Source organism: Python bivittatus, unplaced genomic scaffold, assembly GCF_059951505.1.
Source record: "Python bivittatus isolate LINGU-HERP-01145 unplaced genomic scaffold, Pbiv_v1 ctg000080_np1212, whole genome shotgun sequence".
NCBI lineage: Eukaryota > Metazoa > Chordata > Lepidosauria > Squamata > Pythonidae > Python > Python bivittatus.
This window is the reverse complement of record NW_028277035.1, coordinates 22,115,948-22,132,562: the sequence shown is the minus strand read 5'-3', so window position 1 is coordinate 22,132,562 and position 16,615 is coordinate 22,115,948. Positions and strand designations below refer to the sequence as shown.

The 16,615-nt window shown below is 40.0% G+C and overlaps 1 protein-coding gene across 3 annotated transcripts in view; it reads left to right on the top strand.

Moving 5' to 3' along the window:
• AFAP1L1 (actin filament associated protein 1 like 1) overlaps positions 1-16,615 on the top strand; it is a 78,937-nt gene extending 62,322 nt beyond the window's left edge. For 2 of the 3 annotated variants that reach the window (XM_025169463.2, XM_007421102.3), the window contains 11 exons: positions 1,740-1,835; positions 2,901-2,994; positions 4,324-4,476; positions 5,277-5,488; positions 6,453-6,598; positions 8,057-8,135; positions 8,402-8,513; positions 9,572-9,736; positions 12,078-12,256; positions 13,778-13,906; positions 15,094-16,615. In XM_025169463.2, the coding sequence (XP_025025231.1) occupies positions 1,740-1,835; positions 2,901-2,994; positions 4,324-4,476; positions 5,277-5,488; positions 6,453-6,598; positions 8,057-8,135; positions 8,402-8,513; positions 9,572-9,736; positions 12,078-12,256; positions 13,778-13,906; positions 15,094-15,117 (1,389 nt within the window). In that variant the 3' untranslated portion in view covers positions 15,118-16,615. The remainder of the gene's footprint in view (positions 1-1,739; positions 1,836-2,900; positions 2,995-4,323; positions 4,477-5,276; positions 5,489-6,452; positions 6,599-8,056; positions 8,136-8,401; positions 8,514-9,571; positions 9,737-12,077; positions 12,257-13,777; positions 13,907-15,093) is intronic. The other variant, XM_025169465.2, reaches the window with a different exon arrangement.

Here is a 16,615-nt window from a genome sequence, read left to right as displayed (position 1 = left end):
ATAACTGAAGTACTTATCTAGTAAGATTGTGGAAGAGTAAACTTATTACCTGGAGTGAGGAATCAATGTTTCCCTCCTGGGATCCAGAGTTTTGGTGCTACCTGGGAAGAAAGGTTAAAACAGCTCCACCCTCCACATCTGGAGGGCAGCATTTGGGGAAAATTTGTTTAATATTTCCTTTCCTACTTAATAGCTAAGTTAGTGTCATCACCTGGTCACATGGTGGCCATTTGTTATGTAGCTATGAAGCAGATAGAAGTGTGGAGTTAAGAACAACAGAGCATTAGAAATGTCCTGATCTATTCTAATCAGTATCTGCCATAGAGAGCAGGCCTCTGCAGAAGGGGCTGACTGACCCTACAGGCTCAATTTTATACCATAAATGAGAATGCTGTGACATGGAGGCTTGGCTTGTTTGTAGGTTTGCCCACCCCCTCATGGAGATATCCCCCTTTTGGAGATTCATGGGAAATTTATCTGGGAGAAGTTTAATTAAATCTATAAACTAGGTAGTTTATATCAGAAATCTAACTGCAGGGATGAAATACGTTTCATGTACTTGGTGATTTGATTTATTTTCTGCCTTGGCAGAGCAAGTGTTCTTTGGCTTGAGTACTGTCAGGAAGATCAGGATTAAAAGTCTTTGTTCCTCCCTGAATTACTGGCTGAGTTTTTTTATTTTTTGTTTTTAGTATTTTCACATCTTGCCTTTATTGCATATATTAGTTACTTTAAGCATTCCCCAGCTCCTGGCCTGAGATGAAGCTCTTCAGATCCTCCCTTCCTCAGAATGTTAAGTACTCTCCTGGCCCCAGCCCACCGGACCCGTCAGTTGCTTGGATAAATCCAACTTGCTTTTGAAAAACCACCTCCCTGAATTAAAATACCTGATAACCAATTCAACCAGGGCTGTTTGGGGACCGGAGGATAACCCAGTGTGAATGAGATAGGGCAGGAAGTGCATCCACTTCCTGCCCTATAAGGAAAAGACTACTACCCTGTATTGTCAGCCCTTATCTCCTTAAAACATGTGTCAACATTCTCTCCTTCAATGTTAGAGAAACTGGAGATAGGAAGAATAAAAATCAGTGAAACCTAGTTAATGAATGAGCTACTGAATGAACTTTATGATTTTCTCTCCCTGGGTGAGTTTGTATGAGATGTAAGAAAAACATTATCTTTAGTTAGGATGGTGTTAGTCAACTGATATTCATAGGCATATAATCACTTTAACATATTTTAATCTGGAATAGCTGGTATTCATTACAAAGGCTCCAAAGGAGGTGAAAAATTAGGTGTAGATCTGCCTTTTCCAACATGATGCTCACCATGTACTGGGATTCTAATTTCCAGAATTCCTAGCTAGGAATAGTCCCAAATTATCTGGAGGACACCAGTTTGTAGTAGGCTTGTGTACATTAATTTCTATCCCTTGCAAATTGATCACACTTTTTCTTTATTCCTCAAATTCGACAACTGGTAGCCATTATTAGCTATATTAAAGAACTCCTGGGTTAAGAGTTGGCTTTTCAGCTGCTAACCAGTGACCCTAGGCAGAGTAATAAATTTTCTGTGTTATTTAGTAAGGCAATGAAACCTGGAGGATATATCTGTACCTGGGAAAGCACTACATGGCAGTTTGAAATGAAATGAGTCCTTTATTATAGCAGAGGTGTATCACAGTGTTTTCAAAGTGATGGAATTCATTACTGTCATTCCCAACTCTATCTCCTGCCCAGGTGATAAAGGAAGTGAGCAGTCCCAATGGAGGAGGACTAAATGGAGGCGAAGTTCCTCTATCTCCTACGCTTACCTACAGGATGGACCATGATAAGGTAAACTTTCCTAAGGTCCTGTTCCTAGGACAAGCTAGATATCATGTGCATTACATGCATACTATTCAAGTGTATTTTTCCTCATATAATAGCAGGACAGAAGAGGGGAGAATATAACCCTTTTCTATCTGTTGTGATCCTACAGTTAGTTTAAAAAAAGCACCCCTTGTGCTTTCTGCATAAGGAGAAAAGGCTGCATCCTGATGCAAATAGCAGCTAGGGGAAGAGGTTTTCAGTAGAAGGAAAGGTTGGAACTTCTATTTTGCACTACTCCCAACTGTCAAGCTTTTACTATTTATATACCAAAAAGCACACTGTTTTGGATTTATGCAATTAAAATAATAACTAATTTTGCCATTATTGGAGTTGATGCACAACTTGAAAACTCAGGATTAATTGCAGCCTCCAATCTTTATGTGCAGCCCAGACCATATTTAATAATGTAATAGAAAGAGAAATTATTAAATAGATAGGAATTACAGTAATTGTATTGAATAACATTAATTTAATTTAAATTCCATTTAATTGCATCACATTTTTTTTCCTGCCCACCTCCTTTTGGAGTGTTACCCCTAGCACCCTTCCAGTGCCAAGAGTGGCTCTCAATCTGAATAAATTGTGCAGTCTTTATCTCAGAGCCATAAGACCAGCATGAGGTCTACTTTGCACAGGAGACACCTGGCTCTGATGTAAGGATTTTGGAAGAAGGCAGTAATCTTCCTTGGGGTAGCATAAAGCAAGCTCTTCAGAAAATTCAGGTATTAAGTAACCCACAGCAACACCGCAGATGGAAATGACTAGGGTTTGGTCTAATTTTATTTGTTTGTTAATCAAAGTATCTATGCTGCTCTTCAAAACTAAATTTTCCCAGAATGAGTTACAAGTGTGTATTTTCAAAGTAAAGAGCATTTGAGTGCTACTTTGGATAGCAACCAAGATCACTTTCTTCAGTGATCTTTGCTCAATGAAGGCAATTAATCTATAAGCAATTTGAGCCTGGAGAGTAGGCCCTAGGGAAAAAAAAAATACTGATAGCCCACTGGACTTATGTTCTTCCTTCATCAGAGGTCATCTCAGGATAAACATACTTCTGACTCTGACAGCATAGCAACAGCAGAAAACTGTTCTTCTGTGGCCCAAAGGGAGAGCCATGAGCAAGGTGAGTCTGATATTTTCTCATTCTACAAGAGACAAAAAATTTGGCTGAAAAGTGATGCAGATAAGACTTACTATGGTTAGTGGTTAATTAGAGTGTCATATTAGATCCAGAGAAACCTTGTTTTCAAATAACACACTGGGCAGAGGGATAATTTAAAACCTCTCCAGCAGTTCCAAGAATTCCCCAGTAAAAGATAATTTCAGTAAGCTGTCACCCACCAGACTTGGCCACTTGATCCATTCTAGTCTATCCACCCAGGGAGTTCTTACTTTTTTTACTCAGGACTTCTTCCTTCAGCCCAACTCTAGGTGAATTAGAAAGGAAACAATTTTGAATCTTCCTGCCCAAGGCCCAGATACACAAATATTACAAACCTTGGACAAATCCTAAAACACAAGAGGTAACTGTGCAGTCTTAAAATTGATAAATATTTAAATGAGAAGATTTAATCAGACAATCATTTCAATGATGCCAAATAGATCTAAAAATAATTTTCTGAGAAAAAGAATATAAGGAAAACAGGGAAGAGAATCACACAGAAATCCAAGTAGAAGCAGTACAATCTTGTACCTGTCTTGCAAAACTGCTGTAGGGAAGATGTTAAGAGGACGTAAGTGTAAAGGATATATATAAAACAGATGTTTTCATAAGCGGTTTCCTACCAAACAGTCACTACTGTCAGTCTTTAAACAGTCCACTTTTTCTGTACTCCGTATCTTGTTCCCACTCATCCATTTGTATCACCTAACAAAATAACTTTTCCTAAAATTCATCTCTGGTCAGTATCACCATTCAATGGAGCATATCATGCAACTGTCACCAAGCTATAAATTTGTAGTTTCATATGCACCCACAACAGTCTAGATAACACCGGTTCATACTTTCTAACATACATAATTAACCCTACACACCCCTTTTCTTCATAATTAAACCTATACATGTTTACTTCCATCAGCTCAATTCTGCAAGATCCAAACACCTTCATTCAGCCCTATAATGCCCTTCACCATTCTTCTCATTTCACAAATATACAATGTATCTATTGACTATCCTGCAGGTGAACATACTGTTGCCCATTTCTCACCTAGAAGGTAAAATGAAACAAACACTTTTTGAAAAGACAGAAGTTGAAAACAAGGTTATTTTTTAAAATAGAAAAACGAGAGGCAAAGGCAGTGTGATCCTTGAGTAGTAGTCACTTGATAAATGCAGATATATTCTCTAGATAACTGTGGAGGATGGGAGGAAAACCTTTTAGCCTATACAGTGAATTCTTGCTGGCTCAGATAAGTCACATTCTTAGAGCGCTTCATGTTCTGCTCCTTCTAGGCAAAAGCAAAAAAAGTGGCTTGGCCGAGTTAAAGGGCTCTGTGAGTAGAGCTGCTGGGAGGAAAATAACCAGGATAATCAGTTTCTCAAAGAAAAAGGCTTCCCCTGAAGATACCCAAACGTCCTCTACAGAAGAAGACATCCCATGCTGTGGTTTGTATTAGGAGAAGAGCAGGAGCACATTTAAGAGGGAATCAGTCATTGGCTGGTTTCATAAATTGGGGGTGGAGCTAGAAGCTGTTTCCTTGCACTGCAAGTGGATAAGAAAAGATAACTGCAGGCTCGTTTCTTCGTGGAGTTTTAAAAGGAAATACGCCACATGGTAGTCTCTTTTGTTATATAGTAATCTCATGCATCTCTGTGATGATTCCCTCCTCCCTTTTCCATTATCATAAAATAATTATATTTATTTATTTTGTAAGCCCTTGCTGCTGACATTACGTATTCTGAATCATTCAATCCAAGTGACTCATAAAACTGCATACTTTCTCTTATTTTAAGAGGTAAAGCAACTTATTTAGAGCAAAAGTGATTTTATTCAAAATCCATGCTATGTGTATGTAAGAGAAAATAGGGACATATGCACTCAGGAAAAATATCTCACTGATATGATGCTGGGGAGGGGAAACTTGTGACCCTCCAGATGTTGCTAACTCCAAGTGTCCAACTCCAGTGTTAAAAGTCAATTACATCTGGAAAGTTTCAGGTTTCCCCTCCTCCAGTCTGAAGTAATTTTGGGCTTTGGGAACCAACTGCATCATATCTAAGTGCAACATTTTCTGATTTCCTAGGAAACAACCTTTGGAACTTTTACTTTCTCTCTCTCTCCCCCCACCCCACTCTCTCTGATGTTGGTCCCCTCTCTCTCTCTCTCTCTCTCTCTCTCTCTCTCTCTCTCTCTCTCATGTTGGTCATTGCACTGGTGATGAACTGCTCTTCATATCTCTTGGCAGGCTACTTGCATGTCCTAGTTAACCAGTGCTGGAAGGAACGTTGGTGTCGTTTAAAAGGCAACATGCTTTATTTCCATAAGGACCGCACAGATTTAAGGACCCATGTGAATGCGATTGTCCTGCGGGGTTGTGAGGTGGCACCAGGACTGGGCCCCAAACATCCCTTTGCTTTCCGCATCCTTCGCAATGGACAAGAAGTGTCTGCCTTAGAGGTAAAGGAGTTTTCCGTTCTCTTAAAGAGTAAAAATGCTTTTCTTTGCACTTCTATGCATACAGGTGTGACTTTCACTGTGTAGGTTCAATGTTTTCATACCCTGTGTCCCATGGTTTATCTTCGCTATGATTTGTTGAATAAGCTACAGCACATGGCCACATTGTGCTAATCCATAACCTGTTATTTATAAATTACAGTAGTTGGATTCATACAATATGCAAAACCAAAATCAAACAAATCATGGTTTAGCAGGCTGTTGAACCTATTCAGTGCATCCAGTGGAAATAAAGAAATAGGGTAGTCTTTGTTTCATTAGGTAAGTTGTGTGTAGCAGACAAGGTCAGGCATCCATGCTTCCTGCATAACTGAACTGCCTAATAGCAGCACTGTACCAACTAATATATAAAATCTCACCCCCACTCCCCAAGGAATGAACAAGGAAACAAACATGTTAATTACAGCCCTTAGAACGATATCACTAGCCAACCATTGGGTGAGTATGATACACTTGTGACTAAGCATCAAATAATTTCTTAATACTGATATTCCTACTAGTAATATGTAGTGATGTTCACGGAAGACATTAATTTATCTTCATCATCTGTGTATAAATAACACACTTCCTATCACTTGCTTCAGAATCCATGTTCCATCAGTCAAATGATAACCTGCTTTTAGAATTATTTTGCACAGCCTGTAGAACTGCTGTGATAGAAATTGCTTAGCACACTATGTCTGAAATCCATTTATTCAGAATTTAAGTCATCATCACCTTTTTTAAATATAAACTTAAGTTGCATAACTGAATTGCCTGCAAGAGTTTTTTTGGATAGATTCCTGTGGTAAATGGACTGCACTGCTGTAAAGTTATAACTTTACTTATTTGCAAGGAAAGAAAGTTCCCTATTGCTTCCCAGAGAAATCTTTATGATTTTACTTTTATATATTATCTAATCATTTAGGCAAACAGCTATGAAGATCTGGGACGTTGGCTTGGATTGCTGCTGGTTGAAACTGGTTCCCAGACCACTCCAGAGACCTTGCATTATGATTATGTAGATGTTGAGAAAATAGCCAACATAATCAATGCTGTGAGACATTCTTATATGTAAGGGCTCCTTTTACTAATATGTTTGTGACATAGCTGGGTAGGCAAGCAATTCTGTATCAATCTCTGTGCAGACTGCTTTCATAACCTTGTCGATGACAATAATGGATTTTCTAGTATCTCTTAAAACTTTCTTGAATCTAAGTGACAGATGGATAAACATGAAATATAGAGGCCATTAGGCTACTAATATTGAGAAAAGAAAAGATGCCAGGCTAAAGGTCCCCATTGCTGAGTTCTTCACTCTTTCTTGAATCAGCAGAAAACTATTCTAGTGTAAAATTTTATGTTCCCTGTGCCAACCACTGTCCTGTCTCTGTTCCCAGTCAGTAATAGTCACCTGATGTCCCTTCAAGGTAATGAGCGCCCAGCAGATTTTAGATTGCCTTGAGGCTGCCCTTGGGTGATATTGAAATTGGGGGATGGGGTGGGGAATGCTGTTTTAACACTGCTAAAACTAATGATTTAAGCCTATCTTACTCATGGGCTGGAGACATAATGAAGGCAACATCATGGGGGCATGGTAGAAGAAATGTTGCTGAGTTATTTGTGACATGGTTAGTGGAGACACAGCCTAACACAGATAAATCCATATTCATTATGTTTGACTTACTCTTTGATTCTTAAAAGTAAACTACAAAGCTACATTGCCAAGAAAAAGTTTTGGACTGTATCTTTTTGTAGCTTAGATAGGCTGTTTGCATCTAGAAAGGATAAGTGTATGCTACTCTCTAATGTATGGAGTACATAGATAATTCTTTCTAAGTTACTGAGTTTACAACAGGTAGAGAAAAATATTCCAAATTAGGTAGAGCCAAAGAATTGTTTCACATATTGGCTTGGTTCACACATCATTTGGTTTGTTGAATCAACCACTATTGATGAATCCACACAACATAAGCCATAATATGGTTGACTTAACTTTGATTTATTTTGATGTGTCAAGTCATTATATAACAGCAAACCCAGATTTGTCATAGGGACAAGTATCTTAAGTGAACCTGCCTCCTATTTTGGATGTGCACTTTACATATTTCAGATGTACACCCCACGTGTCAGGTTTCTGTACTCCATACATGCTGGATTGTAGCTTGTATCAGTTCCAGTCCTATAAACAACAGTGATGGGGACTATACCTCAGTGCAACTAGAAACTGCTGGATGGAGGAAGTCTGCATTATATTTCATGTGACGTATCCTCAAGAAGCAAAGCCTAATTAGCTCCTCCATGTTTTGGTTTTCCTCTTTTTAAATGCCATATCCTCTCCTGCCTTACTAAAAACACCAGCTTTGGCTAAATACAGTTAGGATGAGGAGACATTTACCAATGAATTCCAGAGAAGTGTTTGTTTGGATTCAGTTAATAGCGGGTAGAGAAAGAGCCTAATCGTGTTTGCTTATTGATTAACTATTTGCTTAGAAAATAAAAGTTGCCTTTAATCTATTTCTTTGTCTTCAGGTGGGCCAGCTCCTCCCTTGAGAACCAAACAGAATCATCTCGTGTATTATATGATGAAGTCCCCTACGAGAAGGTGGAGGTATTTTTTGTTTTTTTTAAAAAAGCAAAAATATTATTCTATATTTCCTTTCTTTCTTTATTTCCTTGACATCACTGTTCTCCAGCTTGCATGTGACCCTCCCTTCCCAGTTGCTTGGCAACTTGCAGGAAACTGTTTCCAGGCAGAAGTACTGGGATAAGCTGCTTCTACTGTCTAGGGAAAAACTGGTTTACTTACTGATGCCTCCTTGGTAATGTCCTTCATGATGTTACAGTTGTTTGTGCTCTCCTATTTCCTGTGTGCAGTCAGAAAAGTCAGGGTGGCCATCAGGATCCCAGGTGAAGCGCCATGGCTCTTCTTGCAGCGAGAAATCACGTCGTGTAGATCCACAAGTTAAAGTCAAGCGTCATGCATCAAGTAGGTTGGATGGGGTTCATCTGTCATATATTTGGCATAATGCCCTTGACCAACCAGCTAAGAAAAAGGGAATAGGGTGGGGAAGGGATTAATCAGGAACTCCCATTCCTAAAAATAAAAAATCCCAGCTGCATAGAAAGCACAGAACTCATTCCTTGTTTGATATCTCTGCTTTTGCCACAATTTTTGATTGCATATGCTTTGCATGCTACTCCTTAATGAGGGAAGATTGCTTACATCTCTGAAAATGCAAGAATCTCAATTTGCAGACCAGGCCAACATCCTTATGGACTTAAGCAAAATACTGTCTTTTCCCTTTTGTAGTGTCTCCTTCTTACTTGGGATTCAAGCTTGAAATGGGAGAGTGTGAATAAGAGTCCTAACTTTCTTTTTATAATTTCCTATGATGCTGTAAGAATCCAGGGCTGAATCCACCTGGGATTTCTGTGCTGCAATATGATCCTCTGAAGTTTGATCTACAAGAATGCTGCTGTCCAGACATATTGCCACAGACATTTTTTTAGTATAGATAGTCACCAATTTAAGAATGAGTTCTGTTCCCAAGGTCGGTCCTTAAGTTGAATTTGTATGTAAGCCAGAACAGTATTATTGTATAATACTGTATAAGTAGTATTGTGTAGTGAACTTGAACCATTGTGTATTTAACTTGAATCATTGTGTATTTAACTCAAATTTTGCTACAGTAGGCTCCATTCTTAACTATGGGTCGTCCTTAAACTGGGCGTTTTCAACCCGGGGACTACCTGCAGCTATAAATCAATTTACCAAGAATGCTAGGCTATGCTACAGTTGTAACAAAGCTTGTTAATAATTCATTTTTCAAATGCTAGAAGTATCAATAATAAGCAATTTCTGGAAAACAATAAGAGAGCTATATTGGAAGTACATGTGAGTTACTTATGACATTTTGGTTTGGTTTAATTTTAGTCTTCAAGTAGGCGTTGTGTCATCCTGCATTCATTTTCTTTGCTGCCAGAAAAGAGCTAGACACACTGCTCCCCTCAAGGACCTATCTGTTGTGTGTGTGTCTTGTGCAGATGCCAATAATTACAAGTATGGAAAGAACCGGGCTGAAGAAGATGCTCGGAGGTTCCTAACAGAGAAGGACAAGCTGGAAAAGGAGAAGGCATCCATTAGAAATGAGCTTATTGGTCTGCGTAAGGAAAAGCGGGAACTACGGGAGACTATGAAGAGCAAATCAGGTACAGTCCTACTGCAAGGCGGTGGGGGGGTGGTCCTTTCCTATTATCCGCATTCTAGAAGCTGATGTTGCAAAAGCCAATGTTCGGTAGGTTTATGGACATGGGTTTTTTTTGTTCAATATATAATAGGTAAGACATTTACATCTAAGTCTCCTTCCCTAGCTTGTGCAAGATTTTCTTCCTCATCAGTTGGCAAACACCTCTATTCGAAACTGCTTACATGCAGCACATAGTTCAAAGTAGCACCCAGTCTGCTATGACCTCTCCAAAACCACCTGCACTCTTTGCATTTGATCCCTCACTATGAGAGTTTAACAGTTGATAAAGAAGAACATGATGTCAGGTGATTCCTGCAAAAGATTACAGGTAGTCACTGAGTTACAACCATTTGTTCAGCAACCATTCAAAGTTACAGTGGCACTGAATGAGGGGACTTACAATGTGTCAGAGTTCCAGCCATCACAGTGTCCCCGTGGTCACATGATCATGATTTCTGATGTTCCCTGCCGGCTTCCCACAAGCAAAGTCAGTTGGAAAGTTGGCAGGAAGCTGGAAGTCATGATCATGTGAGGTCCTCGCTTAACAACCCATACAGTCATCATTTAACAATGGCAACCAGGACTGCCAGAATTGCAATTGCTAAGCAATGCAGCCATGTGACATCGTGCTTTACGACTGCGTCAGTTAGCAACAGAGTTCCCAGTTGGAATTGCCATTGTAACCCAAGGATTACCTGTACCTCCACACCATTCAAAAGTAACAGCATGCTGTTTAGCTTTGCATTTTGTTCCTTTCTATTTCATGCTAGATATGTTGCTAATATCTCTTCAGTCTGCCAAATCAGCGCAGCTTCAAACTGATCACTGAAACGGTTCCTGCCTTCCAACGAGATGAAAGCCCAGGTGCACCACCTACTGGAAAAACCATGCTTTCCCTAAAAAATGGCAGCACTATTATCTGAAAACTTGGAAGGTGGAGGCATAGTAAAAGCTACCTTAGTCCTTACCATTTCCAAGACACTTCTATGCCAATATTGCTACTGCTGATTTCGAATTGCACATTAGTGAATATAGCACCATACCTGTTGTGATTATAGCAGTGCCACATCCCAAAGCACTGTGTTGTAACAGTGGGGAAATATGGAGAGTTTGAAAGAATTTGCATGTATAGCAGGAGCAGATGTCTCAAAACACAAACATAATGCTGCGGAAAGCCAATGTTTGGACTGTTTAAGACTCTTTAAAAAATGTTAAATGTGGGCGCACGTGTGCAGATTTTAAATAAAAGATTGCATGGTATTCTTAGTGGTATAAGCTGGCGCTGAATATTAGGCTGGCAAATGGCTGACCAGCCATAGATCTTGTCACAGAATTAGGAATAAGAGATATCCACAAATATCTCTTACCCAAGTTCAGTGAAAAGGTAAAGAAAAAATATACCCCCTAGAAAACACCTTTTAAAAAAGCTATCATGAAATGAAGAAAAAGTAGCATAAAGGGGGAGAAATAACACCAGGAGAACAGTTTGTGGTTTTATGCCACATCAGTAAACAAGACATTGTAGTACTGAGACAAAAAAGTTAGTTTGCATTGGCCCCTTCTGTTCAGCTATAGGGCTTTTATTACACTGGGCATAATGGTCAGATTTTGAGCCTTCTTGTTTCCTTCTGGATCTTGTGATGCTAGAAGAAGTTTAAACAATCAACAAAGTTTGTTAAACTCCTGTTTTTCAGTTCTTATCATTAACATGACAAGAATAAATTTCAATTTGACTTTCATTTAGTATTGCAACTCTCAGTCTTCTTCAACAAGCACTTTTATTCTTCTCTCTGACTCGTCCAAGTTTAAAACCATATGTGGTATTACTGGGCTCACTTAGAATCAAGAGTTAGAGAAGAGATGAAATAGGACATCTAGCCTAGAATTCTGCTGGGCCTGGGAAATCCAGAGCTAGAACACCTCCAACAGATGGTTGTGTAATCTCTGGTTTTAAATTTTCAACATCACAGAACATTATCTTCTGGGGAACCAACTGTCCTCCTGAAGTGTTCTTATTACCAATGTTCAACATAGGACTTCCCTTCCCAAAAAAGTAAATGCAGTAAATTTATCCTCTGGGAAATGGAGAACAATTTTTGACCTCTTATATTCTATCCCCAGAATAGACCATTTCTCCATATCATGATTTTCTATATAAGTGATTCACAGTTTTGTGTTATTCTGGAACTTTCCAAGGTTCATTGGGGAACCATTTTGGAAAGACATACTGTATGAACTCTGGATTCTGCATAGTTTCAATGTTCTCATTCAGATTTTGCTTCATGTATCTGTGCTGGAAACAGGGAAAGACTTGAAAGAGCTGGAACATCGTGTTGCAACTCTAGAGGAGCAGTGCAAGGCAAATGAGGCACGACGGGTGGACCTAGAGCTCAAGCTGACAGAAGTGAAAGACCAGTTGAAGCAGTCACTAGCAGGAGGGCCAGCTCTGGGGCTAACTGTAAATACCAAGACTGAAAACAAGGTACAGAAGTAGCTGTTTGCTTTTCCAACCTCATATTAAAGCCATTTCAACATGACAGTAAGGACAGGACAAAAACAATCAGAGCCATGAAAACCCTATGTCTGTGTTTTACTGGATATTTACAGAGGCTTCACAACGTGCGTTATTGTGTCATTTTGTATGTTGAAATGAATCCATAGTGTCCAAACTCATTATTTTTTAACTGTGCACTTATTGTGCATCAATGAAACTGAAGCACTTTCAGATTCTGAGTGTGCAGTTCTACCACTGCAGGAGAAACAAAAGGCATGTTGTGAATTTATAAATGTGAATAACTCTATTTTGTATAATTGCCTACACCAGTTGGGAGTAAATGCACAGTTCATTTCGCTAAGGTTTATATTTTACTGAATATTCTTTAATCTACAATTTTCTGCTGTAGCCATCTACCTTGGTTAGACTTGCTGTTACAGCGCCTTTAGTGAGAGATGCAGCAAGAAGTTTGAAGAAAGCACAGTACGTGTGGCCTTCTCTCCTGCCTTCATACACTGCCCCTGCTTGTTCAGCCCAAATTATTGCAAGGTGATGCCCTCTGACCTTTCAGGAGGTGCAACTACTTGGATAACTCTAAGGCATCTCTTTGTGAGAGGAAGGGCAGCGGGTGGTTGGAGAAGAAAGCAGAAACTACACTAATTGAAACCAGAGGGGTCAACTTAGCGTGCTTGTAGGGAGGATAAGCCAAGACATTCCATGATGGAAAGGCATCCAGGAAAGGGCTACAGGCTTGCTTAGAAAAGCAAAGCATGGGACAAGATGTCAAGGCATCCTTCAATATCATAGCAATAGTGATTGCACAGTGAGCCAAAATGATTCTTGCCATTTCACTTCTTTATTTGGGTCAGAGAAAGGGAGTCAAGGAATAATGACCACAGACAAGCCAAACATAAAGCACATAAGAATTGTAAAACCGTAGCAGCTGAATAATGGTATTCATTTAACAAATCTTTGCATGATATAGGAAAACAAAAATGTATATTCCTGATGTAGAAAAAGATAAAAAAGCAGGTGTCAGACAAACCTCCCTAAGGAGACAGCTCCAAAGATAGTTTAACTAGTTTAACACCCTAATTGAGAAGGCTGTCTCTCCTCACCAAGACTTAAAAAGTAGGGACAGCTTTTGTCATTGGGAGATTTATGTTGGGGAAGGCAATTCTTGTTACATGGCTTTTCCATTCCTAATTTTCTTCACGTAGAGAAACAGTGCCTAGCAAGTAACTCCTTGGAATAATCATTTGGAACTTGCATCTATCTTCTTCCAGTCTTAACTAAGTTTGCCAAATATTTTGAGATTAAAACATTCTGATCTTGAACATTCCCCAGAGATCAGAACACCCTGTTTCAAAGTTGGATCTCTTCCAGTTTGCTTGGAACAGCCTGTTTCAAGGTCATCATGGCATCCCAAAATTGGAACATGTTGACCTTAAAATGTTTTGCACACCTATATGGCCTTAACTATTTTTTATATTGCTTACCCTTTTACAGGACACCGTTACCCACCCAAATGGAAATGCTCCAGAGCACTTGGTCCCAGTTAATTCTGCAGCAGAAATGAGAAAGCGAAGCCCCTCTCTCCTTCCTGCCAACAAAGGGACTGTGCTGCAGAAAGCTAAGGTATGGGGTCCATTTTCTTACATGAATGCCAGTTCTTTCCTCCTCTAAAGCCCTCAAAGTCCTTCTATTATATCCCATTTACATAACCCATAGTTTGCAGTGGGTTTCTATACAGCCCCATGGATATGCCTGTACTGCTGGCCCCATCCCACTGCTGCCTGAATATATTGGGGAAGCAGACATTTAGGATGGCTCTCCTCACATTCTCGCCTTCCTAGGCTGAGTTTCTCAGCTTGCCTCCAGCAGTGCTGGCTACAGTGGGGAATTTAGATAGGGGGCCAAGGATCAACCCTCCTCCAGCCATCCTGAGTGAATTATGGCTGTGAAAGAGATTGGAAAGTAGGTGTGCAAACACACACACACACACACCAAAAGATTGCCTATCATAAGCTTGGGTCCAGGGGGGCTAGGTGGGGTGGTATCTCTTAATTTCCTTATCTCCTTCAGCTCCCCCTCTCCTCAGTGTTTCTGATTTAATGGTCTCAGAATTATTCCAACAAGCAGGTCACACCACCCCCAGGACCTTTGGCCTAGTTACAAACCTGCCCACTCATACTGTATTGGTATGGTCAAAGCCATTCACACCATAACACCAAGTGAGGCCATTTTGCCTCAGGCAACTGTTGCTGGGGGACTGGAAACAGGGCAGCTGGGTGTGCCAGCCTGCCCTCTTTTGAAAACAAATTCAGTTGCTGGTCCTGTCAACTCTACGCATCAAATGGAACGCTGCCATCTCGCTTTTTGCCCCTAGCGCAGCAAAGTTAGGGCCAGCCCTGTCAGAGATTGCTGCTGTTTTGGTGGCAATGCAAAAATATATTACTTCTCTTCAAAGGTATGACATTTCTATACTAGAAAAATATAGTAAATATTTGAACACAAATATTGGTGAGAATGATGTTGTTGGTGAGACAAGGAGGAATACCAACACTGAAGAAACAGATTCACTTGGGAAAGTCCCTGAAGGATTCCTCAGCAGCATCCAAAGGATATTCAAAGAGTAACGTTTATCCAGGGTACATAATCGTGTCTCACTAAATTTCCCCTGTCTGTGAAAGTTCAACTAAACCTAAGATATATACTCTGGTTTCAGGACTCCATTCCCTGCATTCCTTTCTTCAATTTATTCAAGCACGGACATCTCCTTTGTAAATCAGCAGCCCATAATACTGTTTTTTCCTTTTTTCTAGGAATGGGAAATGAAGAAAACATAAAGGATCTCTGGGCCTTCATCCCTGAGGAGAACTCCTCTCAAACACAGGGACACTCTTGAGAAAGGCTAAAGCACCACAAGAGCCTTTCACCCTGCAAAGAAATTGCAGAATACTGAGGAACTTGGTTCCTCCACAATGAGAGCAGCCAACTTCCAGTAAATGAAGGATTAACAAGCAGACGAGCTTTTGAAAACTGATGTGGGTAATAGGGAGGGAGGGGGAGTTTGGGAAGCAGTGGGGGAAGAGAAATCTTTTCAAGGATTTGTGTGTGTGTGTGTGTGTGTGTGTGTTCTTAGAGTATTTTTTGTTGAATGGCCTAAAAGGAGCAACTCAGTAGGGCTAGCATGCCAAGCATCTGGATTGATCATTTTGCTCTTGGTAACAAAGCAACCAGAATATGGATATTTTCATGGTGGGGATGATGAGTTTGTTCAGAGATCCTCATTCTAAAAAGATCATCTAAAACCTTGGGCAAATCTTGTTGCAACTTCTCTCACACGGGAAGCCAGATGAACATCCCTCACTGCTAGGAAATGAGGCATGACACAGAAGTGCCTTATAATCAGTCCTCTTGGAGGATGTTATTTAAGCTCCTGATTCAAATCTCCTTGTTTATGCCAAATTACATCAGGGCAGCAACTGTTGAGCGATGGGGGCACAATGAAGAGTCCCAAAGAGAGAAGACCTAGTCAGAATGATGTTTTTAACTCAGGACTGTCAATTAGGAATATTCTCACAGTCTCTCTCAGGTTGCTATTTAAGATGTTCAATGTGTTAAATAAGATCAGTAATGATAGGAGGACATGAAAAGTTCCTGGGTTTGGTTTGGTTTGACCCATAAGGACAGATTATGTCATCCTGCCTCAACTATTGTTACAATTCCCCTTTTCATCTTTTTCTACATAATCCAATTTGTAATGAGAAAGGACAGTGAAGAAATGGATGGCTATAGCAAGAGAATCAGCTTCTGCAAATATATCTTAAAAGGTGCTACCTCTGGTCAATGGGACTGCTGCTGAAGGATTTCCCCCCATAAATTAGCCACTGGAAGATGCTATGTGTGTTCATGAAATAAGTTACCTTATACTCCCATTTCTAAGACGATTCCTTCTTTTAGGGAGCAGTGGACAAGTTAATTTTACTCTCATTTTGCACTATATGGAGGTTCAACTGCCTTAAAGCGCATAAGGTCTCCGGTCAGTTTCAGGCTTACTTATTCTTGGAAAATGTGAAGAAAACTAAAACTGGAGCACAGCCTGAAGAGGAGGCCTCAAGGAAAGCCCCCAGTAATGTCTACAATTACCTTCCTGCTGTGCCATTCCAACAGACCAGAAGTTATAGCAGTTTGCCTTTCATTCCTAAACAGAGGTGGGTGGGTGCTTTTTTTCTTTCTGGATGCATATCGTGGCATATCTTTGATTATTTAAGAATTGTCTGCACTTTAACATCTGGATCCTCTGCTCCACTGTCCTTCAATAAAAGATTATCTCTGTACAGA